The sequence below is a fragment of the Diadema setosum genome, chromosome 22 (genome assembly GCF_964275005.1).
Source record: "Diadema setosum chromosome 22, eeDiaSeto1, whole genome shotgun sequence".
NCBI lineage: Eukaryota > Metazoa > Echinodermata > Echinoidea > Diadematoida > Diadematidae > Diadema > Diadema setosum.
Window position 1 is genome coordinate 30,302,432 of NC_092706.1, and position 24,191 is coordinate 30,326,622.

The following is a 24,191-nucleotide window of genomic DNA, read 5'->3' on the forward strand; positions in this document are numbered from 1 at the left end:
TTGGTCATTTCGTCGACAAACTGACTGTTTCGTTAACGAAATGTTAACTAAATGTTCATTTAGTTACAAAATGTTGTCATTTCTTTACAAAATAATCATTTCATCGACGAAATGACTGATTTCGTAGCGAAATATCCCATGCGACACTTGGCATTCCATGGTTTTTGTCCTTGGTTTAAACCATGGTTTCATTTGTACCACCTTCGTGAATTCGGGCCATTGTGTTTATTAAGGCTACATGAGGTTGTATACAACCAGTTTCCATGGCAATGGATGGCTATGATGTCACACTATTACTCCATTCAACGATTTTAAACAGGTGTGATTAAAAACTGACCTTTCCTTCACAGCTGATCTATTGATGTCTGAACTGCTCTTTAATGTTTTGTTCGCACAAGCTGTATCTTTCTTTTAGTTGTGCAGTATGTCGTTCAACATTCTATATCATATGAATAAACAATGTGACATAAAGGGCCTAGGTTGCCTCCTGGATTAAACAAGAGACACAAGGAAAAGACAACAGAAAAGACAGAATAACATGCTAATACATCTTAGATAATAAAAGACACACTCAGCAATTACAGTTACACAATCACGAACAAACTAGCAAAAAAAAAAATAATATATAATTTATTTTTTTTTTGTCTGTAGTTATATGCTCGGAATTTTAATTACTGAAAGTATTTGCAACTGATTGACAAATTGCCCTACATCGACGTAAATAGTCCAAAAAAAAATCATGAATTTGAATACTGAAAGTATATTTACATAATTTTATATCAATATGTGTATATCCAATGACGTACAGAATAACAGCCTTAACATACAAAAGAAAGTTAACAATCCATGAAAGTAATCACGCACTGCGACCATATAGGATGTAGGTTGTTAAACATACAGCTAACAGACTGGCACTTGATATAACTGGAATGTCTTGCTGCATGATTAATGTAACATAATTGCTTGACTTATTCATACATTGCATAAATATTTGATATAACTGTTATAGAATGTGCTGCAATCACCTTCACATAAACAAATATATCACATACACTCACATTGCTTTGTCTGTAGTACACATGCAGACCTCCCAACCTTTCTGACTAAAAAATAGGGATGATTTGGCTCAAAAGTAGGAAAGATAGAGCAGTAACACTGTTCCCATAGGAGTGTGCAGTAAAATTATCTAGAAAAATAGGAAACTTCCGTTGAAACAAGAGCTGGGAATGGTCAAAATTCAGAATTTTCCACCAAATTCAGTATGGTTGGGAGATCTACATGATATGAGTTGATACAGTTTAAATATTCAATCAACACGATGCTCTCTGCTGGCAATGAGCTGATAAACTCATTTCAGTCAAAGCCTGGATTCTTAAGTCTTCATCACTAGACTTCAGCTTTCTGACCTTGCACATCTCACAGGTCTAGCAAAGTACAAAATATCACCTTTCAATGCAGTATGGAAGATTAGCATATTAGACTAACAAAGATCTATCTTAGCTTGCAATAATTCACAACTATCAAACATAAGGCGACTTAAAATAGGCTTTGTGGTTTCACATCAGAAAGGTTAAGTCCACAGAATTAGGGCAGTGGTACTTACAGGTTGCATAAGTATGTGAGACAAAGGTATATCCATTCCTGATAATCACTAATGAGGTAAACTTCCTTTAAAACTCATGGAGGATGAAAATACTTGGAATGCTGCTTTTTAACACATTGAAATAAGTTATAAAAGTATGCAATATCTGTTCAGCACATCAATAAGTGGTGACTAACCATATTTCTCTTAACAAGACTGAATTACATCTGAGGCACCAAGTGATACTGAGTGGTGCGGGTGAAATATTATTTCCAACAGGCAGATATAAAAATGTTAAACATGAATCTATAAATGCACAATTACAAAAACAGCTTCTTCAACAAGTAGTCAAGTATACAAATCAATAAAGTTTAATAATATGCATTTCTTGGCACATCTAACGAAGACTGCTTGTTAATATGACAACTTTATGATCTGATTTATTTACTTTTAGTGTGAAAGTATATGGTTTCACGATAACTGTGAAAATTATTTTGATTGCAATATTGAAGTCTTTGAAACATTGCCATTAATCTTCAAAGTGCACCTTTGATACATTTGGCCTGGTATGTCTTTACTTTGTTACAGCAAAGCTTTCTTACAGTTAGAAGAGTTAAAAAAAAACAAGAGTTGAAGCAAAAAGAAGAAAACAGGTGATTACAACAGTTCCAATGGAAGACATAACAGTTTGGAGCAGACAGATTGATCAAATTAGAACCAAGCAGACGACAGAGATCACATCCTTGGTAGAGGTATGAGGAAGTTGTGATTACAGCATAGACTTATTAAACTGCTCCTTCAGCTCCAGTCTGGCTACAACTGACAAGTGGACTTCATCAGGACCATCGGCCAGTCTGAGGGAACGAGCCCAGGCATAGAACCCAGCCAGGGGAAAGTCATTACTTACTCCACCACCGCCATGAACCTGGATGGCACGGTCTATGACACCACAAGCCATGCGTGGCACCACAATCTTGATCATCGCAATCTGGAGTAACGAGGGTAAGGAATGCATTTCTATGAAGTACGCTAGTGTTTACTGACGTTGTGACATGATTATGAGGAATATTTGTCTTTTAAAACAAGGAAAAGTAGAAATTACGCGGTGCGTAATATATGTCCCCGCCGGAAGTAGCATTTTGTAGCAAAATGTACAATATAGGTCAAAAATCAAGGTCAAAGGTCAAAGAAGTCAAAGGTCAAAATTCTGTGTAGAAGTTTTGAAGCGCTCACCTAGTGCCATCACATAAAGCAAACGGAATCGAAATCAGGTTAGAAATGGCGAAGGAGTAGTATTTTGTAGCAACATGTACAACAAAATGTAGGTCAAAAATGAAGGTCAAAGGTCAAAATTCTGTGTAGAAGTTTTGAAGCCCTCACCTAGTGCCATCACATAAATCAAACAGAATTGAAACCGGGTAAGAAATGGCGAAGGAGTAGCATTTTGTAGCAAAGTGTACAATACAGGTCAAAAAATCAAGGTCAAAGGTCAAAGAAGTCAAAAGTCAAAATTCTGTGTAGAAGTGTTGAAGCCCTCACCTAGTGCCATCACATAAAGCAAACGGAATCGAAATCGGGTTAGAAATGGCGAAGGAGTAGCATTTTGTAGCAAAGTGTACAATAGGGTCAAAAAATCAAGGTCAAAGGTCAAAGAAGTCAAAGGTCAAAATTCTGTGTAGAAGTGTTGAAGCCCTCACCTAGTGCCGTCACATAAAGCAAACGGAATCGAAATCGGGTTAGAAATGGCGAAGGAGTAGCATTTTGTAGCAAAATGTACAATACAGGTCAAAAAATCAAGGTCAAAGGTCAAAGAAGTCAAAGGTCAAAATTCTGTGTAGAAGTGTTGAAGCCCTCACCTAGTGCCATCATATAAAGCAAACGGAATCGAAATCGGGTTAGAAATTGCGAAGGAGTAGCATTTTGTAGCAAAATGTACAATATAGGTCAAAAAATCAAGGTCAAAGGTCAAAGAAGTCAAAGGTCAAAATTCTGTGTAGAAGTTTTGAAGCCCTCACCTAGTGCCATCACATAAAGCAAACGGAATCGAAATCGGGTTAGAAATGGCGAAGGAGTAGCATTTTGTAGCAAAATGTACAATACCAGTCAAAAATCAAGGTCAAAGGTCAAAGAAGTCAAAGGTCAAAATTCTGTGTAGAGGTTTTGAAGCCCTCACCTAGTGCCATCATATAAAGCAAACGGAATCGAAATCAGGTTAGAAATGGCGAAGGAGTAGCATTTTGTAGCAAAATGTACAATATAGGTCAAAGGTCAAGGTCAAAGGTCACGACTGAAATTCTGTGTAGAAGTTTCAAAGCTCCCATGTAGTACTATCATATAAAGCAAACAGAATCAAAATTGGCTCATAAATGACAGAGAAGTAGCAAATTGAAGATTTTGATCACACACGGACGCACACACGGACGGACACACGGACGGACGGACGGACGGACACACGGACGGACGGATGGACGGACACACGGACGGACACACACACGTACGGAGCCCGTTTCATAGTCCCCTGCTCGAACTCCTTCGGCGGGGACAAAAAGGAATTGAACTGGAATACTATGAGAATGGGATAACTGGTAAAGAAAGAGACGGATTTGGTGTAGCATCTGGAAAAGTATTCTGCGTATTTATGGACCCATTAGCAACAAATTAAACAATATCAAGTTTCCCTTCCACACTTAAGTGAAATATATTTTTTTCTTTATCCGCTCACAGTATCCTACTCATGTGTCAAAAAGAAGGTCCCGCTTGATAACAATAGCCAGCGCAATGCTGTGAATTTGTGCTTGCAAATCTGACAGAAAGTAGCAATTTCTTTACTACCAGGTGCTTGGTTGTAACCTCAAGAAAAATTGGTCATCTGGTGTGGGACAAAATATGATTTGCATTTTTCCGCCACTTTCTGCTGATCATCACAAATGCCTTGTGACAGATAAGACTTAAGGCTCATAAAATGGAGCTATGCACACGTAATGTGAAAGATGTGACTTTTGGAAAGTAAATCTTCTACATAAAACTAAATTAAAACTATGACTGTCATCCTATGAGACAAAGAGTCACGAACAGATACCAGTTCAGATGTCAGATACAGTTAGGGTTTCTACATCTCAGGGAAGCCATGCCCTGGGTGGGTGGGGCTTGGTTCAGGGGAGACAAAGTATTCTCCTCACCTCCTTCCTGGCTCTCCTGGAGCCAAACTTGTCATGCATGTGGGCCGCCTTGAGCACGAGCAGTCTGGCCATGTCCAGCTCGATCCGACTCTCTGCTACCTGGTGCTGGATCACTTGCTGGTCACACAAAACATTACGACCAGAGTCCAGAGAGTCAACATTTGTATCCTCACTTGACAATACATACATGTATTTCATGTAGGGCTAAACTGTCATGGCTTGGAACTGAATTTTATTCTTACTTTACTCATACCATACTACCTAACATTCACTTGCATTTGCAGCAGTTGAATATTTACTGACACTACAGCAAAGATATGACAGTCAAATATGGTCAGATGCTAACCAATATGGATAAAATATATATAAGCTATTCACAGCCAGAGTATTTGGTATATACGAATGAAAGGAATTTGTTTTGCATAGAGAGTATAGTTTAATACAGAGGTTCTCTCTTATATGGTTACAGTGAATGAACAAGATCTTACTTTCAATCAAGCATACAATCTTATTTACAGAGAGTAAGAATAAAAAAGAAAATGTATCTGGTACATGCTATCATATCAAGACTTAAAATGAAATAAACTCCCTTAACTCGTTGAGGACGAGTCCCGAGTATACTCGGGCAGCGGTCTATGGGCAATGCGTGTTGAAGCAAAATCAGTCCGTCCTCAACGGGTTAATATGTTGATAGAACTAGAATGTCATGGGATGACTTCCACACTGCTGACTCACCATTCTGTTGAGTTTTCTGCCAAAAGCCACCCTCTGCTCAGCTCGTTGACACAGCATCTCAAGAGAACGTTCTGCCAATCCAAGGAGCCTCATACAGTGGTGGATTCTTCCTGGTCCAAGTCTGCCCTGAGCGATTTCAAACCCTCGACCTTCACCTGCATCAAGAAAAGAAAAAAACTTCTCACTGACAATTCAGACAGGTTTACATTTTTACATTATTGCTAAGGAAAGTAAGTTTTATGCAGTATTGACTGAAAGATCACAAGATGAAGAAGATGACATCTAATAGGGAACAAGTTTAAAGACAGAATTTTGTTCATGATGGTGTTTGTAAATCCATGTAACGTCTTTTGATAAGCATACTATCGATATATACCAGGATTAACCTGAATTAATGACACACAACACTTCAGTACAACAAACAAATGGCAATGCCACATCACAAAATGTTATGACTGAAAACCTTGTCCAGCCATTATACAAGACATACACTGTACACTACCAGAGATAAAATAAAATGAAAAATTTCAGGTGATATGGGTCTTACCAAGAATCATGTTTGATGCAGGAACTCTCACATTTTTGAACTCCACTTCAAAGTGTCCATGAGGAGCATCTGTAACAGTGAAGAAAGGACAGCGGTAGACTTTAACACACCTGGCAGTCTTAGCCATAGACAGGTACAACTCAATAGGATGGAAGCATTATATTGAAGAAGTCTTAAATATTTATTACCAGAAATGGAAAACCCATGCTTGTAAACCCAAACATAACAAAATAGTAAAACACTACATGCTTACATTTTCTGAAATATTTTTGATGAATGGCTATTTGTAGGTGAGCAGAAAAGATACTTAGCTGGGAAGGATGCACGGACAAAGAATCAATAGTAGTATGAACTTTAATGATTAACAGAAACTAAAACATTTGGCAGCATACAATATTTTTTGTTCCAGCTTCTTTAATTTTGCTTCCTAAGATATCCTTAGTTTGGCATAGCATTCAGTAATGCCCAAAACAAAACATTTCAAGTTGAGATTGGCATTAAAATATGAGATTACTCTGACTTGTAATATACATGTATTTCCTATTAATCTCGGGTTCATCAGTTAAAGATATGAACATACTATGGATGTATACTATGTGACCCGCTACAACAGAAGGTTCCGAAAGTCGGGGTAGGACAATTTTTTGAAAATGGCATGACATTATTCCCTTACTCTTCTACTTTAATACCATATATAGCACAACTCATAAAAGCACTGGGTTGTGGAGATATCTATGATTTTATTAGCGCATGTCAAGTGGTTAAGAAAATCAGAGTTTCGAGAAAAACGCCTTCAAAGTTTTCCTTCCCACGCTATCATGATCAAGGGGAGGCGAGACAGTTTTCACCACTTGACAATAGAAAGCATGCTCCTAGCGACCTCTGCGATATTCATTCAAGCTTAGCGCCAGCGGTCTACGCATGACCAATTAGTAATCAGGATGCCACGCACTGACCAATAAGATCACTCCCTAGTTGCTAGGGGCGGAGTCTAGCTGCGGCGCTAAATCCAAATCTTCGGACACGTTTCTGTTACGTTGGAAGTCAAAAAATCATGGCCCAGAAAAATGCAGATTTCTTGCCTTTCCTTTAATCATTTAACTTCAAAATTTCGGCAGATGATAGACAAAACATTACACTACAAAATTATGCCAAAAACAGAAATCCGATTGTTTTGACCAATTTTGATAATGCAACTTCAAACTTGATTTTCTCGGCTCAGCCGTCAGCGACTTTAGGATCCTTTTGTTGTAGCGGGTCACATATGTATCTACAAGAAGATACTTTGGTATCCTCAGGTGTGAGGCAGGTAAAGATAGCAAAAATCAGCACCTACCCACATTGCCAAAGACAGATAGAGGGCGCACTTTCCTAAAGCCTGGTGAGTTCGTCGGAACTATGATCATACTGTGCTGTTTGTGGCTGCATGGATGAGATTAAAGTACAGAGTTCATTAGGACTTTCATTTCTAATGGAATGAACAATGCCAAAAGAGCAAGATAAAAGAACTGATTTATACCACTATGATATATATTAATGAAACATATCATTTACTTTCATTAGCAGCATAAAATGTAATTCTTAAATTATTCTGGTAACAGTTTCAGAGAACTGCAACTACACTTGTACTTCCACATACAATTTTTATGACAGAGCATTATTTATGTTGCATATTTTCAAAGAGTTTCACGACACTTGTGCAGGGATCCAAGAATGCAGAATTCTGCTTATTACTGTCCTCTAATGCAGGTAAGAAAAACAATTACAGAAGAAGTAAAATTAAAAGATAAGAGTTCTTACATTGGATCGTTTTCTCCCCCAGTTCTGCCCATAACAATGGCTACTGCTAGTCTTGGGTCTCCAGCACCTAAAGGTTAAAGAGAAATGAATAAAATACACATGAGATTATCATGTAAAGAGGGAGTGACATTTGACTTGCAGTGATTAGTTCATGACATATGACTAGGTCATATGATCTGTATGACTAAACATTCATTCCTTCATATTTCATTTTTTGATAGACATTTTGTGGGAAGATGAAAGATTCGGAAGGTGCGACTAATATCTACACTGGAAATTAGTTACTGACATGTATCACAAAAATTTAATACTACAGTGACTGATGCTGTCTTACAAATTTTATTAGTACTTAATATTTACTGGTATCCCAATTCACATTTAAAATATCAAGAGAGTTACACATAGAGATAGTAAACATTGTACACTCGTATCATTTAAATGAATAGCTCAAAGCACATGTCTTTTACATACAATATATACATAAAATTCAATAGAATAGTATTCTCATTCCATGCTAATTAACAAGTGTATCAATGTTTGAAAGTGCTACACTGGTTTAAGCAGCACTGATGCATAACCAGTTTACGTAGCAATGATTTAACAGACTTACCGCTGCTCCACCATTTCTTGCCATTGATGACGTATTCATCCCCATCTCTTGTGAAGGTACACTGCATGTTGGTCGCATCACTTGATGCTACATCAGGTTCTACAAATGATCATACAAGAGAGATTTGGATTGGGTTAGAAATAATGGTTATGATTCATTCAGTGCTGCTGCTGATCGATCCACAATATCATTTAAAAATCAAAGTCACTTCAACAATTCAGTGGAGTCTGATGTATTAGTTGATAGATATTAGTAGATTTTTTTCCCACATAGAGACCTCAAGAAAGGAAATCATAACATATTGGATTGAAAAGAAGCACCAGGTAGGGCATACTGATGTTCATTCAGATAATTTGGGAAAATCAAAATATATCTCTGCTGACATACAGGACACTGAACTTGTAAAGTAATGACAGAACTGAGATATCAAAAGCAATTTACTTTAAAACAAGCATGGAATGTTGTGTCTAAGAGGTCCTTCTAAATGCTTTGTATGCATGGGTGTGTGTGGTTGTCATTTTATCGTTCTCAGGTGTGAGTGCCATGTATTCAGTGGTGTACACTGACTTTACGCAAACAAGCCTTATAATCCTCCATCATCTGGAAAAAGGTCACATTTCCTGATTCAAGGAAACAGACATATAAGATCGCAGGATGCAAAGACCATGAAAATCCAAATGATTTTATCTTTATTAGATATTCCCTCTTGCTTTAAAATCACTTAAGACCATGGGTAAAATCTCCTTAAAAGATGATGCACTCCTATTTGATATGGATTAGGTCAGAGCTTCTTCTCCACAATACATATAAGTATTATGTGATCTCCATTGTGACATTAGTACTGTAATATACCAATATCAATGATGAGTAAACTGATAAAAAGTTTATCTCCCTAGCAATGACACTCAGAATTACAAATGTGGCAGTAAGGTAATTCCCCTCTGACAATCCGGTAAGATCATAATTAATTGGATTGACTTCACTCCACCTGTCATGCAGTAACAGGACCTGATGCGGCCTTCCAGCAGTGGGCGGAGCCATTTCTCCTTCTGCTCTGGAGTCCCAAAGAGATGGAGGACCTCCATGTTGCCAGTGTCTGAAGAAAACACGATAAGGGAGCAGGGGAGTCAAAACACGGGCTTACATTCAATCAGGTATTATTACAGATCACATGCATTGTCTCTCCTTGCTGGGTGATGTGTGTTAAGATCACTAAGGGGTGTTGCAAGAAAATTGCAATCAATTGCAACTCCCCCAAATCAATCACAAATCCTGCAATTAACTGCAAATTTGCAATAGATATTTACCATTGATTACAACTTGACTTTCTTGCAACACCCTTTTAGTTTTCTCTGCACGCCTACAGTATTCTACAGCATCACCATCTGTACACAGTCCTACAAATATTAAATCATCTACTACATACGCCATGTATTTCACAAATCAAAAGGGGCCTGAGGTTTCGATCCTAGCAGAATCTTCATCAGAGGCGATTTTGCTCTGATGAAGATTCTGCTAGACCGAAAGCTCACGCCCCTTTTGACTCCATTTTACTCCATTGGCTCGCTACTATTGGATAAGAAGTTTTCAGCAGCTTTTTTTGCGAATCAAGACTTCCCAACGATTTCGCGAGTGGTTAAATTTGCGATTGTGGAGTCCTGTACTAAACGGAGAAGTCTACATGCATACGTCACATTCACATCAGGATCAGAATTAATATTTAATTTCACGAATAGCACCTGACTCGCGAAATTCGCACAAATAAAAACTTCGCAAAATATTCGCCGTATACAGTACTATGCTTCTTATCAGATATAAATTGTAAACTTGAAAGAGAGCTCTTCAGTGCCAGAAAGGTACAAATTATCACATACTCTGATTTGTAATGATGTGCATTCAATCATGTGAGCTGAAATCCAACCTACTTCTTGGGGATAACTAAAATTATTTTCTTTAAGAATATTAGGTGGGGATTTTATTGAATAGACTGATGGCAAAGTTGGAAATGGCAAAAGTGTAGATATGAAACTTGAAATTGTAATATTACAATCAATCTCTTTTTCAACAGCCAATGTCAGCGATGAAAAGAGAACAGGGAATATATTGGATGCAAGGAGGACAAGATAAGCAAACATTCCAAACACTAATTAGAACAAAGAAGGCAGGAGTTTAGCTGAGTTGGGGTACCTGGGGCTGCACAGTTGAAAGGCTCTGGACCAATGGGGGATCGTCCCATTTCTTCAGCCATGTAGGCATATTCCAGCTGGGTTAGACCAGATTCACTCGGCAAGAACAGGTTCCACAGACCAGCCGCCTTGGCTTTGGCCTAATCAAGTCAGGTTAGGTGTGGGAAGAGATGTTAGCACTGTCATTTGGTGTCTGGTATATCACTACAACATATTATGAACAACATAATACTGGATTTGAATGAAAACAGATTTTTTTTATTAATCTAAAAATTTATTGTCTCCAGCAAACGGTGCAAAAAAACTCAGTATAAATACATCATTTCACTAAAATCAAGAGGTTTAATGAGAAAGCATGTTGTGAGAAAAGTCATCATATGAATATGTGTACAGTTGAACCTCTCTTATCCGGCCTCCCTTTATCCGGATCTCTCTATTATACGGACGCAATCTCGCCGTGATTTTTTTTAAATAATTACGGGAGGAAAGGGGGATTCCCAACTCCTTGAGAACTCCTACACAAACACACATGAATTACATATTACTTCCAACATTAACATACACCTCTATTTTTGGGTCTGTTACTGAGTGTAACAATGAAAAGTTTGCAGTATACACATTACTACATGTGGTACTACAATGGGCTACATCAGTACATGTGTATGTATATGTACATATGTATAAAGCATTGAGTCTCCCGTATCCGGCCAAATCCCTTATCCGGATGAGCCCCGGTCCCGACTTGTCCGGATACGAGAGGTTCAACTGTATCTTATATTCTGACTAACTTCATATCTTGGTTCAACTCACTTTCAGTTCTTCCATAATTGGTGGGATAGTCCATGGGTTCTCTGCAGTCTGCACATGCTTCATGAATATCTAGAAAGAGTTGGAAATCAATAAAATCCTGATACTAATTCATGTCAAACTATACAATAAAGTTTGCTTGAGTATATAATAAATAATCATCCATGTCAAAGGTTCATACAAATCTGATAGTGAACTGAATCAATATTCTACCGTCACAAAATCTTAACTAACATACTTTTAAGGTACAAACTCTTTTGGTCCTGATAAATTAAAACCTTGAACAATCAACATCATTACCAACAGTACTCACAGGCACTGTATGTGAGATAGGGAAGATATATAATGCATAGTGTATTGATAATGCACAATAAAATAAATGGTGAGACAGTACAATACAATGGCTCATCATGAAAAGAGAAGGAGAGCTATAAAAACAAATGCTACTTTGTCATCAGTCACTGTGGAATGCAAAAGACACTTTGAGAAAGTCTTCCTAGCAACTTTCTTTGCTTCTTGACTACATAACAAATGGTATATTATATGCCTTCATATATTCACATAATGGATTCTCATCAGGGAACTGAAACATGAATGTTAAATCATGCTCCATGTTCACAGAAAATTTTTGGAAGGTTATGCAGCATGATTAATAGGAATGTTCTATTTTGATAACAATATTGGAGTCTCAAAGGGGCTTGATATTTTATGTATAGACAAACCACCTAACAGGCTTTTATTGACAGCTAAGTCCATATTGAGTGTTTGCAACTTACTGGTTCTGCAGGCAAGACTTCATTCTTCATGAAGTCTTTGACCTTCTGTAGAATCTCCTTGCCTCTCTCTGACATTGGTTCCATGGCTAAGAATGGTGGGCTATTCTCACTGAGGGAATTCACTTGTCTTGTTTGTAGTTTCTTTGACTGCATTCTAGCCACAGAATCAGAATGACATAGAAATGAAATCATGATTTGTGACCGTGCATCACAAAACAAACAAAAATTCGCACCCCTTGATTTTACGTGAGGACACAAGAAAGGTGAAATGGGTCAACTAAGTCAATTTTGAGTTTTCAATATTTTCTGAAAGAGCTATTCTTCTTCTACAGTATTCTGTAGTTTGATATAAACTGAATGGGAAAGTGGGCTTTCAGCAGTTTTTCTACAACCCCTTTTTTGGTAGAAAAGTGGAATCAGGTTTTTAGAGGCCACTTTTCATTTCTTGAAAATCCTCTGCACACTCTTCACTTTCAACTCTAATAACTTTTGAAAAGACAAGGAAAAGTAGAAATTACGCGGTGCGTAATTTATGTCCCCGCCGGAAGTAGCATTTTGTAGCAAAATGTACAATATAGGTCAAAAATCAAGGTCAAAGAAGTCTGGTGATTTTTTGTTTGTTTTGTGGTGCAGGGTCACATTTGTTCCTTCCATATAACAGTCCTGGTTGATTAATAGAAATTAATAAAAACTACTTGCAGCACACTTACATTCATAGCTTACACTCAGTAAATACATACTACTTTTCAAATAAATACAGGATCATTACATTCATAATGACAAAGGGATTTTTTTTTCAATTTGTAGACATTGTGATCAAGCTTATTGACTTATTTGCCTAGTAGTGTTCAATATTTGCAAGACTGTCCTATTGAAGGCTCCTTGATGTTGGACCAGTTACTAGTTGCTGATCCATACATTACATACTTTTTATATTACCCTATCAAAATCGACTTGACAACATTTAACACTGTCCCACGAGAATGTGAATGTCAATGCGATTCACCATCAAACACTTCTTTCGATATTGTCATCTGTTCAAGTATAGTCCAAGTATATATGTTTGGGACAATTCTGAATGGGCTCCAATTGGGAAACTATCCACAATACCTTAACAGAAGAAGAGTCAATATTTCATTTATTGATTTGCTTCATTGTGTAAACATAATCCATGTACATACCCTTTGTGTTTTCTATCAAATACTGTATACATCATATATTTCGTGAGTCTAAATTTTCGCGAATCAGGAATACCCGACAATTTTACGAGTGGTTAAATTCGCAATCGTTGAGTCCTGTACTGCATGGAGAAGTGTACATGCGTACGTCACATTCACATCGGGATCAGAGTCCATATTTTCATGTGTCTTTAATTCTGCAAAAATAAAAACCTCACGAAATATTTAGCGTATTCGGTAGATATATGTAACCTAAATTGTATGCATTTCTGTGAGGAAGTCATAATCATAACACTGTGGTGACATAAAATTGCTATGAAAAAAACATGAGTTATATGAACACCAAAATAATCAATTCCGTATAGTATTTCTGAGAAATTGCCTCAATCATTTGTCATTGCTGGTCACTACATTGAATGCTGTTTGAAGTTGTACACTTTTCTCTGCATCTGTAACCCATAGTGTGGCATCCTACTAGCCTAGTTTGGAATATCTTACAGACTTGTGGTTTAATCAATGATATCAAGTTTATCTAGCAGGCTTCGTGTCAATAATCATACTAATCTCTGAACTGTGATTACTCTGCCTAGTACAACAAGCTATCCATAGCCTTCAATTTCACATACATAACACTTACTTATCTTATGCACAATGATGTTGATTCACTATTCTTTAAGTATAGAGAAAGAGAAGCTACACATAGTGTATGGAATCACAGCATACATCCTGGAATGTTATATAACAAGGTGCTAACAAGAGTCACGTCGTATTTCAACTTACCCTTTTCCTACATGCAATGCGACATCAGAAAGAAGTCTCGCTACATCCTGTAGTCCTGAAGCAGACTCTGAGCTTGCATTACCCAGCCTAGACCTGGCATAGACACCCTGTATGTAAACAGACAGACCAAAGGTCATGTGTGCACAAGGCTCACTGAACAGTTCAAAGGTCACTTTTTATCTGACTTAGGGCACACTTCACATGTACACCAAAGGTAAGGCAAAGTCAATGTCATTTCTCGCAAACAATTTACCACTATTTCCACTTAGATCCCTTTCAAATAAACTCACTCATATCAACAGCTGTGAAGAGCAGCTTTTGGTTTGGTTATACAATTCACTTTTAACATGTATATATAATTCCTTTTTTAACCCGTTGAGGACGAGTCTCGAGTATACTCAGGCAAGCGTCTATGGAAAATGCGTGTTGCAGTAAAATCAAACCGTCCTCAATGGGTTAAACAAGTTGTTTGTAGTATGCGCTCTAAAACAGATAGGAATTAAAACTAAAGCAATGCAATGAAGTTGCAACATAAAAACATGATGTATTAGAAAAAAAAGAATTTGACATCATAACTATGAAGGCTCAGGAAGAACTGATTACATGAGGATAAATTTGAAACAACCTTCAAACAACACATAAATTTGAGAATTAGGAGATCAAAGTATGCAGAAAAACTGAATAGACTCTTTGACACACTGTCTGTTATCAATAGCTTCCTTTGACAACACTTTACCTCACATATTGACGATGCTCTGAAGTAAGAGAGAGCTAAATAGAATTCCCAGTCCCGCACAGGGAATGGTTCCCCTGTGTGACTGCAGTAGACCCTCATGTATTCTTCTCTGTTGGGGATACCTGGCACAGTATTGATGTCACTACCACCAGCTAAGGATGCAAGAAAAGAATATAAGTAAAAGTCTTGTTAAGTATCAAGTCTCTAAGAGGTGAATCCAGAAATACTTTCACTTGCACCTTACACAAAAGCATATCTATGTCATAAGTATGTATTTGAAATTGTTGTTAGCCTGAAAAAGACTGTCCGCTGAATATGCATATTACCCATAACCTATGCTGCACACTGGATAACTTTAGAGAGAATCAAACTCTATCTACAGTATCTATCTATCTATCTATCTACACTTATCTATCTATCTATCTATCTATCTATCTATCTATCGATATTTCTACCTATCCATGTATCTTTCTATTTAATTACTTGAATCTATCTATCTTTCTCTCTACCCATCTACCTATCTATCTATCTTTCTATCTACCTACCTACCTATCTACAACTGCATCTAACTATCTCAATGTTTCTATCTGTCTGTTCAAAGCAGTTTGTAAACAAAGAAATGAAGTTCCCCAGTCATTCTGGTCACCTTCTAATCTCAAAGATTTCTGTCATTGTATCGAAAAAGGAAAATTATTGGAAGCAGCCAAGTTTAAAAATTAGCACAATGTGGCATTCTGAAAACAGTAAGAAACACAAAGAGGACAAAGAACATAGAAACAAACAGGAGAATGAAGGCAAATTTGAAGAAAGAATCAAAAGTGAAGGATATGATTGCCTTCAGGAAAGGCAAAGTACTGGTATGTAAATATTTGAAAGATTTCACGAGTTGAATGATAATCTTGTATCATAATAACTTAACATTATTTTGAATATGATGTATTGGCTTTGAAGGGGTGATACACTAAAATAATTAGAGTAAAACAGGGGAATATCTTTCAAACATTTTCAGAAAGGTGTATGTGTGCAATAAAAATTGAGAAATGCAATGCAAGATACATTACATCATCATATGATGGAGATGAGTAAGTTAAAGGACAAGTCCACCTTCATATACATAAGGATTGAGAGAATGCAGCAATATTAGTAGAACACATCAGTGAAAGTTTGAGGAAAATTGGACAGTCTGTTCAAAAGTTACGAAAATTTTAAGTATCTGCGCAGTCACTGCTGGAAGAGAAGACTACTACAGTGTATGATGTCACATGCGTACAACTATATGTGACCCGCTACAACAAAATGATCCTAAAGTCGGGCGAGGTCGATTATTTGAAAATTGCACGATATAATTCCCTAATCTTTCTGCTTTAGATTGATATATAACACATTTAATAAAAATAATCGGCTGCGGAGATATCAATGTTTAAAAGAGAGCATGTCGAGACGTCTGGAAAATCACTGTTTCGAGAAAAGCGCCCTAAAAGTCTTCCTTTCGACGCAATCTCGATCAAAGGACACGCAAGTCAGTTTTCACCTCTGGACAATAGAAGGTAAGCCCTAGCAACCCCCGAAGAGTTCATTCAAGCACATCAGCATCGGCGGTCTCCTCACCAACCAATCAGTGACCAGGATGTGAGAAGCAGCTGAGCATAGCGCACCCCGCCCGCACGTACACCAGTCGACTGGGCAGTGTGCGAGCTTCATGCTTCGGTTAGCAGCAAGCAGCAAACTGACCAATGAGATCACTCTGGTCGTTGTTAGGGGCGGAACCTATCTGTGGCGCTCAATCCAAATTTTCGAACCAGTTTCTGCTTCGTTGAAACGCCAAAAAACATGGCTTAGAAAAACGCTATTTTTTGGTCTTTCCTTTGATCATTTTGCTTCAAAATTTCGACAGATGATAGAAGACATGTTAGACTCCAATAATATATCAAAATCAGAAAATCGTAAGTTTTAACCAATCTTAATGCTCTGAACTTCAAACTCGATTTTCACGGCTTCGACCGTTCGCGACTTTAGGACCTTTTTGTTGTAGCGGGTCACATATAAGGAAAATAAAAAGAGAATTTCACACGTAAACTTTACTTTTTTAATAAAGTGCACAGTTCTTTGACTTGCTACTGACGTATGTTAAGGGTAATATTATTCCCCCTGCCTTCTGAAAGAGAGAAGTCGAGTGTTCTTTTGTTATGCGAGAAAAATGGAAATATGCTGAATTTTCCTTATTCTTTCTTTATATCGTTGTACTCATGTGACATCACAAGCTATAGTAGTCTTTTCATCCAGCCGTGACTGAGCAGAAACTTCAAAAATTCATAACTTTTTAACGGATTGTCCGATTTTGCTCAAACTCTCACTGATGTGTTCTACTAATATCGCTGCATTCACTCAACCCACATGTCTATGAAGGTGAACTTGTCCTTTAAAGGAGCCCAACGGATGTTGTGTTAGAAAACTTAGCAATATTGAAATAGTTATGACTACCCTACAACTTGCTCCAGTTCATCCACTTCATCATCAGTCTGTGCTTTTGTTTTTTAACCAACCTTTAACTTAAAACAGGTTTCCTCATAAAGCAATATTCACATTCATTCTGCAGAATTGATAAGGATAAGGTGAAGTGTGATATCATTCTAGGACAACAAAGGTAGTACTGTATAAGCTGTTATTTTCGTGAGGGTTTAATTTTCGCGAATTTCACGAATCAAAGTTGGATCGCGAACTTAACAACACGCAAAAATGTCTCCATCCATCTGTTAATAGTGCATTAACATAAGTGTCGCCATCAATTCGCGAAAACATCTCGCAAAAATGTCTATGGCCTCGTCATTCGCGAAAATATCTGTACACGAAAATAACAGCGTATACAGTGGTACAAAGAATTGATTCTATTCCTCCAGGCAACTAGATGTACCGTGTCAATTAATGCCACAACTCCTGCATCACTGTTTTATGTTGTCACTCACCAAGAGGATTCCCAACACCGCCCTCGTAGTCAGAAGGCCAGTAGTAGGGTGAACAATTATAGGCCAGGTCGGTCAGTGGGTCTCCTAGTGTAGATAGCTCCCAGTCCAATACTGCTATCACCTCAGGCTGTGTGAAAGTAGTGTGCACATTTTTCATTTATTGGCAATAGCTTTGTTCTTCTGGATACTGGAGTTTTATCAGTGTGTTTAATGAGCAGGGAATAAGTTTCACCACAGAATGTGACAGTGTGCAGTATTCAGTAAAGTCATTAGTAAGTTTTATGAGCAAGAATTTCAGTTCCTTGAGCAATTTGGAATTTTGTGAGTAACAATAATGGCAAGGTATTTCTCACACATTGTGTGCTGGTCAGATCTCTTGTAATGTTTCAGTAAATCAAGGTGATAAAAAAAAAAAGTTATCCAAAAGTTGCCACACAAAAAGTAGGTTGCATTAGGCCCGTGTTTGACATGACATCAAAAGTAAAAGGAGTGTGAAGTAAAAATTACATAATCTTTCATGTGAGCCAAAAGAAACAAAACCAAGCCAAGAAGAGTTTGTGGTATCAGCATATTTTTTCTATATATGAAACTATTTACAGCTATGACAATTTAAGGAAATAGATCACCATTATCATTGTCTCACTACCTTCGTTGGGTGGAAGATCATATTCTCCAACCGATAGTCTCCATGCACAATGGTACACTTCTCCTCAGCTTTTGGAATGTTGTTTGGAAGCCATTCAAACAGCTCTGTAGCCGATGGAACTTCTGGTAAGGAGGCTATCTTGACTGCACCTTGAAACTGCCTTGTCCAAGTGTTGACCTGGATGAGATATTCACAGCTGATAAAAACGGGACCTGGACCCTCTTACATCCCAGACTTATTACCATGGTAACTTACAAGAACTGGGATTAAACAGACTGACTACAGCAAAGGTGTTTTTTGTACCAGCAACAGAACCTCTAGAGTATTAATTCCCTGATAGTTTTTAATCTATGCACCAATGAGATACCAATCAAAATTTCATCTCGAAAGACTTTGAGTTCAGAGGAATATTAATTCAGCTCTGTCAGGTTTGACTGATGATACTGAATGACATGATCAGTGCTTTGTTTCTTTACGTGAATATACAGATTTCATTGCATTTTCTTCTTTTTTCCTGCTTGGTAAGTTTCTGAGAAGTTTAAAAGTTTCATAATTTACATTATTGTGCATTTTAAGAGAATGTCTCTCCATAGCAATACAAGATTCTACACAGAATTGATCATACGAAAGCAGTGTTAACTCTTTTGTGAAAAAGATCTTGCATATCTAATATATTATGTACATGATGATGATGGATAAAAAGAAGAAGAAGAAGAGGAAAGTTCTGCTCCATCTTATCCACATGGAAAATGAGAACATGTTCAGAAAACAAAAATTAATTAATACACATGAAAAACTATCATTCTTGTCCACCCTGGTATCAAGGAATCATTATACACATTGGGCTGCATAGAGAATCTACAAAATTTCTGGTCTACAACACAGACAACCTGTATCTACAACAACAAGTCAGTCACTGCTTAGCAACACTGACCTACCTGTCTCCTGCAGAAACCCCCAACCTTGCCGTAACCATGGAGACCAAGTTTGCTGTAGTCTAGGGAGTGAAGGTGTGCTAAGGTCTTGATCATTGCAAAGTAAATCTCCCTCCTCTCATCTGGACTAAGGTCCAGCAGGGCGAGGTCCCTGAAGATACGCCCCTACGGGATGAAGGGAAGCGGATAGGGTCATTGAGAAAATGATTAGACACAGAACAGAAGAGAAAAATAATGCAAAACAGCAACAATCAGATTTAACAAAATGAAATAGGCTCTCAAAAGTTGAGAAACATTACAAGGAAGAGAAAGGGAGACTGCATAGAAAATTAAGCACAAGAGAAAAATCAGTAAAATGAGAACAAGATCTGCATCAAGAATAGCTCATGTTCCTATGATTAAGAAATCAAATCCAAGTACAAGTATCATCTAAATATTAAAATCTGTTAGACAAACAGAACATAAAATGGGGTCATCCCATCACAGAAGACTGTAACAGAATGTTTATCATGAATGATCTAAGAGGGAACATGAGAAGACTATTGCATCAATCTGCCAGATACACTGTAAAATGGTTCCTAGGACTGGCCAGCTTGCAGGGAAGCAAACCCAAACTGTGACTCACCCTGACATGTTCCATGACATAGAACTCTGTTCCAATGACTGATGGATCTTCACAGTGTGCCAAGGGTTTAGGAACAGGGAATCCTGCCCCAAAGAGGGCGCTCTGTATACGATATTCTCTGCCAACCTGCGGTAAGGTGCAAAGCATAACATTTGCAAAATTCATTGTTCAGTGAAAGTTTTTGCAATCTTTCTATCTATCATCATGGTAATGCATACATTTAATTGCACCTCAGGAAGCACTTTAAGTTTACTTAATACTGGACACACAAGTTATACAGTTTGTGAAATGCAGCAGACTATATATCACATCATGGGTACAGCCCCGGTGCTACGGTGCAATTAACTCACTGATAAGAGGCCAAAGCTTTTGAATTCTTAACGGTCATCGAAGCGCTGTGCGGAGGGAAGGACAAAAAATCTCAAAAGTTCACCTCCTCGAATCTCCCTTATTTTACCACCAAATCCGTTGAAACTTCACACATATAGCAAATATGAATATATCATCCTTCATATGATTTTTGGGCGAAAACGCTGATGTATCTTTCGAGATATGTGTATTTTTCTGCTTGAGTCGACTGTGGGAAAGGGTTACGATTTTTTCCCGACACAAGTCTGCGCCTGCATGAATATGCATTTGATCAACATATTACTAGTCTGTATACACCAGACTCACTACCTGCGAAGTCTCGTGTTTGTGCAATTAGTAGTTAGGTAAAAATAAGAGCAAAAAGACAACCAACTTTAAGAGAAGATACTGGACATGCACAACTAGATCATCCTCCTGTGCATGCGTTTTCTACTGGTGAGTGCACGCTTAGCCAATCAGCGGTGTCAGGCTCGGCGCAATGCGACAGAGGTCGATTTTCGGTCAGCAGGGTGGTGAGTGGGCAAGAGAGGAACCCTGCTTTGTGCTTCAACTGTTTCAAGCAGCACAAAAACCAATACATCGGACTGCGTATTCCTTACGCCATGGATTTTACGTGGGTCACAAGTGACAGTGATCTCGATTTTTTCCAGACATAGCTGTGCGCCAAATGATACAGAAAAGATATTTGGAGAGCAGCATGGATATACTACCATAAGTCATATACCGAAGTTTCATTTTTGTGCAATGAAGGAAAATGTGAGAAAATAACACTTGTTTTCAGACCAAATTTTCTGTTTTGGAAGCTAAGTTTCGACATTATTTTCACACGTTTATCCTCAATAAAACTCCAAATAACTAACATTACGAGTTAGAGAATAGTTTCTTCTTCAGTTTGCTGTATAGATTTAATCATTTGATGGCTTTGAGGTGAGATATTGCGATTGTCCTGCAACACTTCCCCAGCGGTTTTACGCACACAAGCTGTCTACTTTTTGCAAATGAGGCTTCGAGGTCATAAGCTTTTGGCGAGTTAATTGCACCCTAACGCCGCGCCTGGGTATTAATAAATGACATATACTTCTAGCATTGGTGGTTGATAAAGCTCAAAATGAAGAATAAATTGATCCCTTTTACAATTAGCATCATTCGTATACAACACACTTTCCCAAGCAAAACTTGTTGTCTCTTAAAATGTCCAAACTTTGAAACCTTACAAAAGATAAAGTGGAGTACCGTATGGGTATGAAGTCAATCCCAAACTAAAATGAGGGTCAAATATTTGTAAACTCTTCTTAAAGCAATGCAACTGATGCATGTGCAGGAGGTTTATGTCCAAGGAGCATCAGAAATTTTTGCCTATTACTTTTCATACTTAGGTTTGTCTTCACGGAAACCAAAACATAAACTTGACAGTACCTTTGTCATTCACTTCAACTCAAGAAAAGCAACAAGGAACACAAGTCTTCTTTTGCATTTGTCATGCATTGTGAATACATTTCTAATTGGAGAAAATAAATGGGAAATGAATTGACAGATGTGAAGAACAGATACCTAATTTGTAGTAAATTGGACTTGAACTTGTTTTCAACTCTAATAAAGTTATTCTTCCCATGTAATGACTCTATCAGCTCCTTTACGATTGCAACTTTATCTCAGGCAGTTAAAGAAAAAAAAAAAGGATTTTGACTCTAAATTATTTAATGATCCCCTTGGCTATTGCCTGCATTTCTGCTTATTTCTTCACCTTCTCCAATCTCAGTAATGATTTAGAAACAAAGTCAGAAAATCTCAACATGAACCAAGAAAAAACATGGATAACTGCCTTTGTACTATATTCTATCCCCATATGAATTACACTTTCTTGGGGGGCATTTCATGAAGTGTTTCACCTGACAAACTTGTTGGAAAAATTTTCTGTCAGCCAGTCAGATGCAAGGATTTCAGTAGCTTGTGACAGATTGTCAGAAAAAATATCTGACAAAATGCTTCATGAAATGCCACCTGTTATTCCTGTTGGAATCTGCAAATAACTCCAGTTCCACAGATTTGATTTTACCAGAACTTGTTTGACTGCTATCATTCATTCTCTGAAAAACAAAAATAATTAACTGTCATTCCTATTGTTATTTAACAATAAGCATTTGTGACAGGCTATGTTGGTATTTGCAGATGACAAGAAAATAAAATTATACAGGTAATCTATTACTGGCAAGTAGTTTTACAGGAACCCTATTTCTATGAAATAAAACTACACAGAACGCCAACATTGTAATTCTATGAACAAATCCTCAAGATTTTTACCTGATGAGCCCCTTTAAGAAGTCTTCCTGGTGGTTTCTTCCTCATCACAAGTTCTCTTCCATCTTTGTTTAGATAGAAAGTTGGATTGGACTGACCAGACCTACAAAAACACAGGTCAAAAGACAACATAACCAGGCAGGTGTAAAGCAGTCTTGAGAATACAAATTTGATGTAATCTGTAGTGTAGGTATCGGTACCCATACAACCTCATTCAACCATTAAAAAGAAATCAAATCTCAAAGGTAAGTAAATTCCATTAATAATCACATTGATGCTATGCTGTGAGAAGTCCTTAAATCATAAAAATATAAAATGACATACAAAATATTTTTATGAATATTATTATAGGTCCTTAATAAGTTATAACGGCAGGCATATGATCATCATCATCATAATGATGACAATAACAAGCGCGAGAGGTACAGGATTGTTTGAAATTTTCTCAGGATACAATCATGGTTTACAATGGAGCTTTGATGATGGCTGAGTGCATTAACACCCCCCCCCCCCCCCCCCTTTGACAGACAAGTGTGTCTAATTCTGCAAAAAAAACTTCTCCTTTATCGTTTATAATAATGACATTTGCTGGGTCAGTTTTTCACAAAAACTGACCCAGCAAATGTCATTATTATAAATGAGAATTTTTTCGCGGAATTAGACACACTTGTCGGTCAATCCCCCCCCCCCAATAAAAAGAAAGAAAAAAGAAAGAGGCAAAGCATATAGATCTACTACTAGTACACACAGTACACATACAATTCTGACACTAGTATTAGTAGTAAAAGCGCTTCAAGTTCGTTCAGGAGTACAGCTTTACGGCGTCCAACGACCAGAGAAGGAGGCACCTTTTATACGACCGACTACCAACAACAGCTAGACCTCTACATTACAGCTCTCCCTCCCTGACTGACCTGGATTAGGTTGTGTGGCTCTATGCTCTACCTTGTGCTGCTGTGGGTCTCGTCAGACTCGCAGCAGAGCATAGAGCTGATAGAGGATCGAGGAGTCATATTAGAAATACTACTAAATACTAGAACTTATTCACAACTGCTTTACCGGTATTGCAGTACTGTGAGCTTTGATGGCCCTCCAGGAAAGTTGGACACGTTCTTCTTAAGATATTCATGGAGACTGTCTTCGTCGAAGCGATGCTGCTTCCGAACTTTGCTTGCGTCTGTTGCCATGATTGCTTCTGAGCTGAATGCAATCGCGGTCCGGTTATCGGCGGAGCTCGAGCTCAGCCGAGTAGCCTAGCTAGTCTAGCGGCACCTTACCGGCGGGCGAAGCGGCGGCGGGCTGCGCCCACCACTTCGCTGCTGCATGGCTACTCGAGTATGTGATCTCGGCCCACAGGCAGCGTTGTGTAAATGGCACTATTAAACCGCTAGCTGGCGCTGTGAATGGTCTCCCTCTCAGACAGATCCATCACACGTACG

The 24,191-nt window shown here is 37.9% G+C and overlaps 1 protein-coding gene across 1 annotated transcript; it reads right to left on the reverse strand.

The window, feature by feature from the left end:
• Nucleotides 1-160: 160 nt before the first annotated feature.
• Nucleotides 161-23,940, reverse strand: LOC140245437 (acyl-CoA dehydrogenase family member 11-like). Its single transcript, XM_072325017.1, has 19 exons — nt 23,812-23,940; nt 22,756-22,855; nt 20,086-20,211; nt 19,464-19,625; nt 18,526-18,702; nt 17,880-18,006; nt 14,917-15,068; nt 14,181-14,287; nt 12,223-12,376; nt 11,450-11,518; nt 10,641-10,779; nt 9,442-9,549; nt 8,454-8,552; nt 7,844-7,910; nt 7,380-7,465; nt 6,044-6,112; nt 5,497-5,651; nt 4,762-4,878; nt 161-2,570 (listed from the first exon to the last, which is right to left on the reverse strand). The coding sequence occupies exons 1-19, from the start codon at nt 23,937-23,939 to the stop codon at nt 2,352-2,354; spliced, it is 2,361 nt and encodes a 786-aa protein (XP_072181118.1). The 5' UTR covers nt 23,940; the 3' UTR covers nt 161-2,351.
• Nucleotides 23,941-24,191: the final 251 nt, after the last annotated feature.

Coding starts and splice junctions, on each gene's coding strand:
- LOC140245437 (XM_072325017.1), bottom strand. CDS start 23,939: ATGGCAACAGACGCAAGCAAAGTTCGGAAGCAGCATCGCTTCGACGAA. Junction 22,856..23,811: donor CTCACAGTACTGCAATACCG/GTAAAGCAGTTG, acceptor GTGTTTTTGTAG/GTCTGGTCAGTCCAATCCAA. Junction 12,377..14,180: donor GCATTGCATGTAGGAAAAGG/GTAAGTTGAAAT, acceptor TTCTGTGGCTAG/AATGCAGTCAAAGAAACTAC.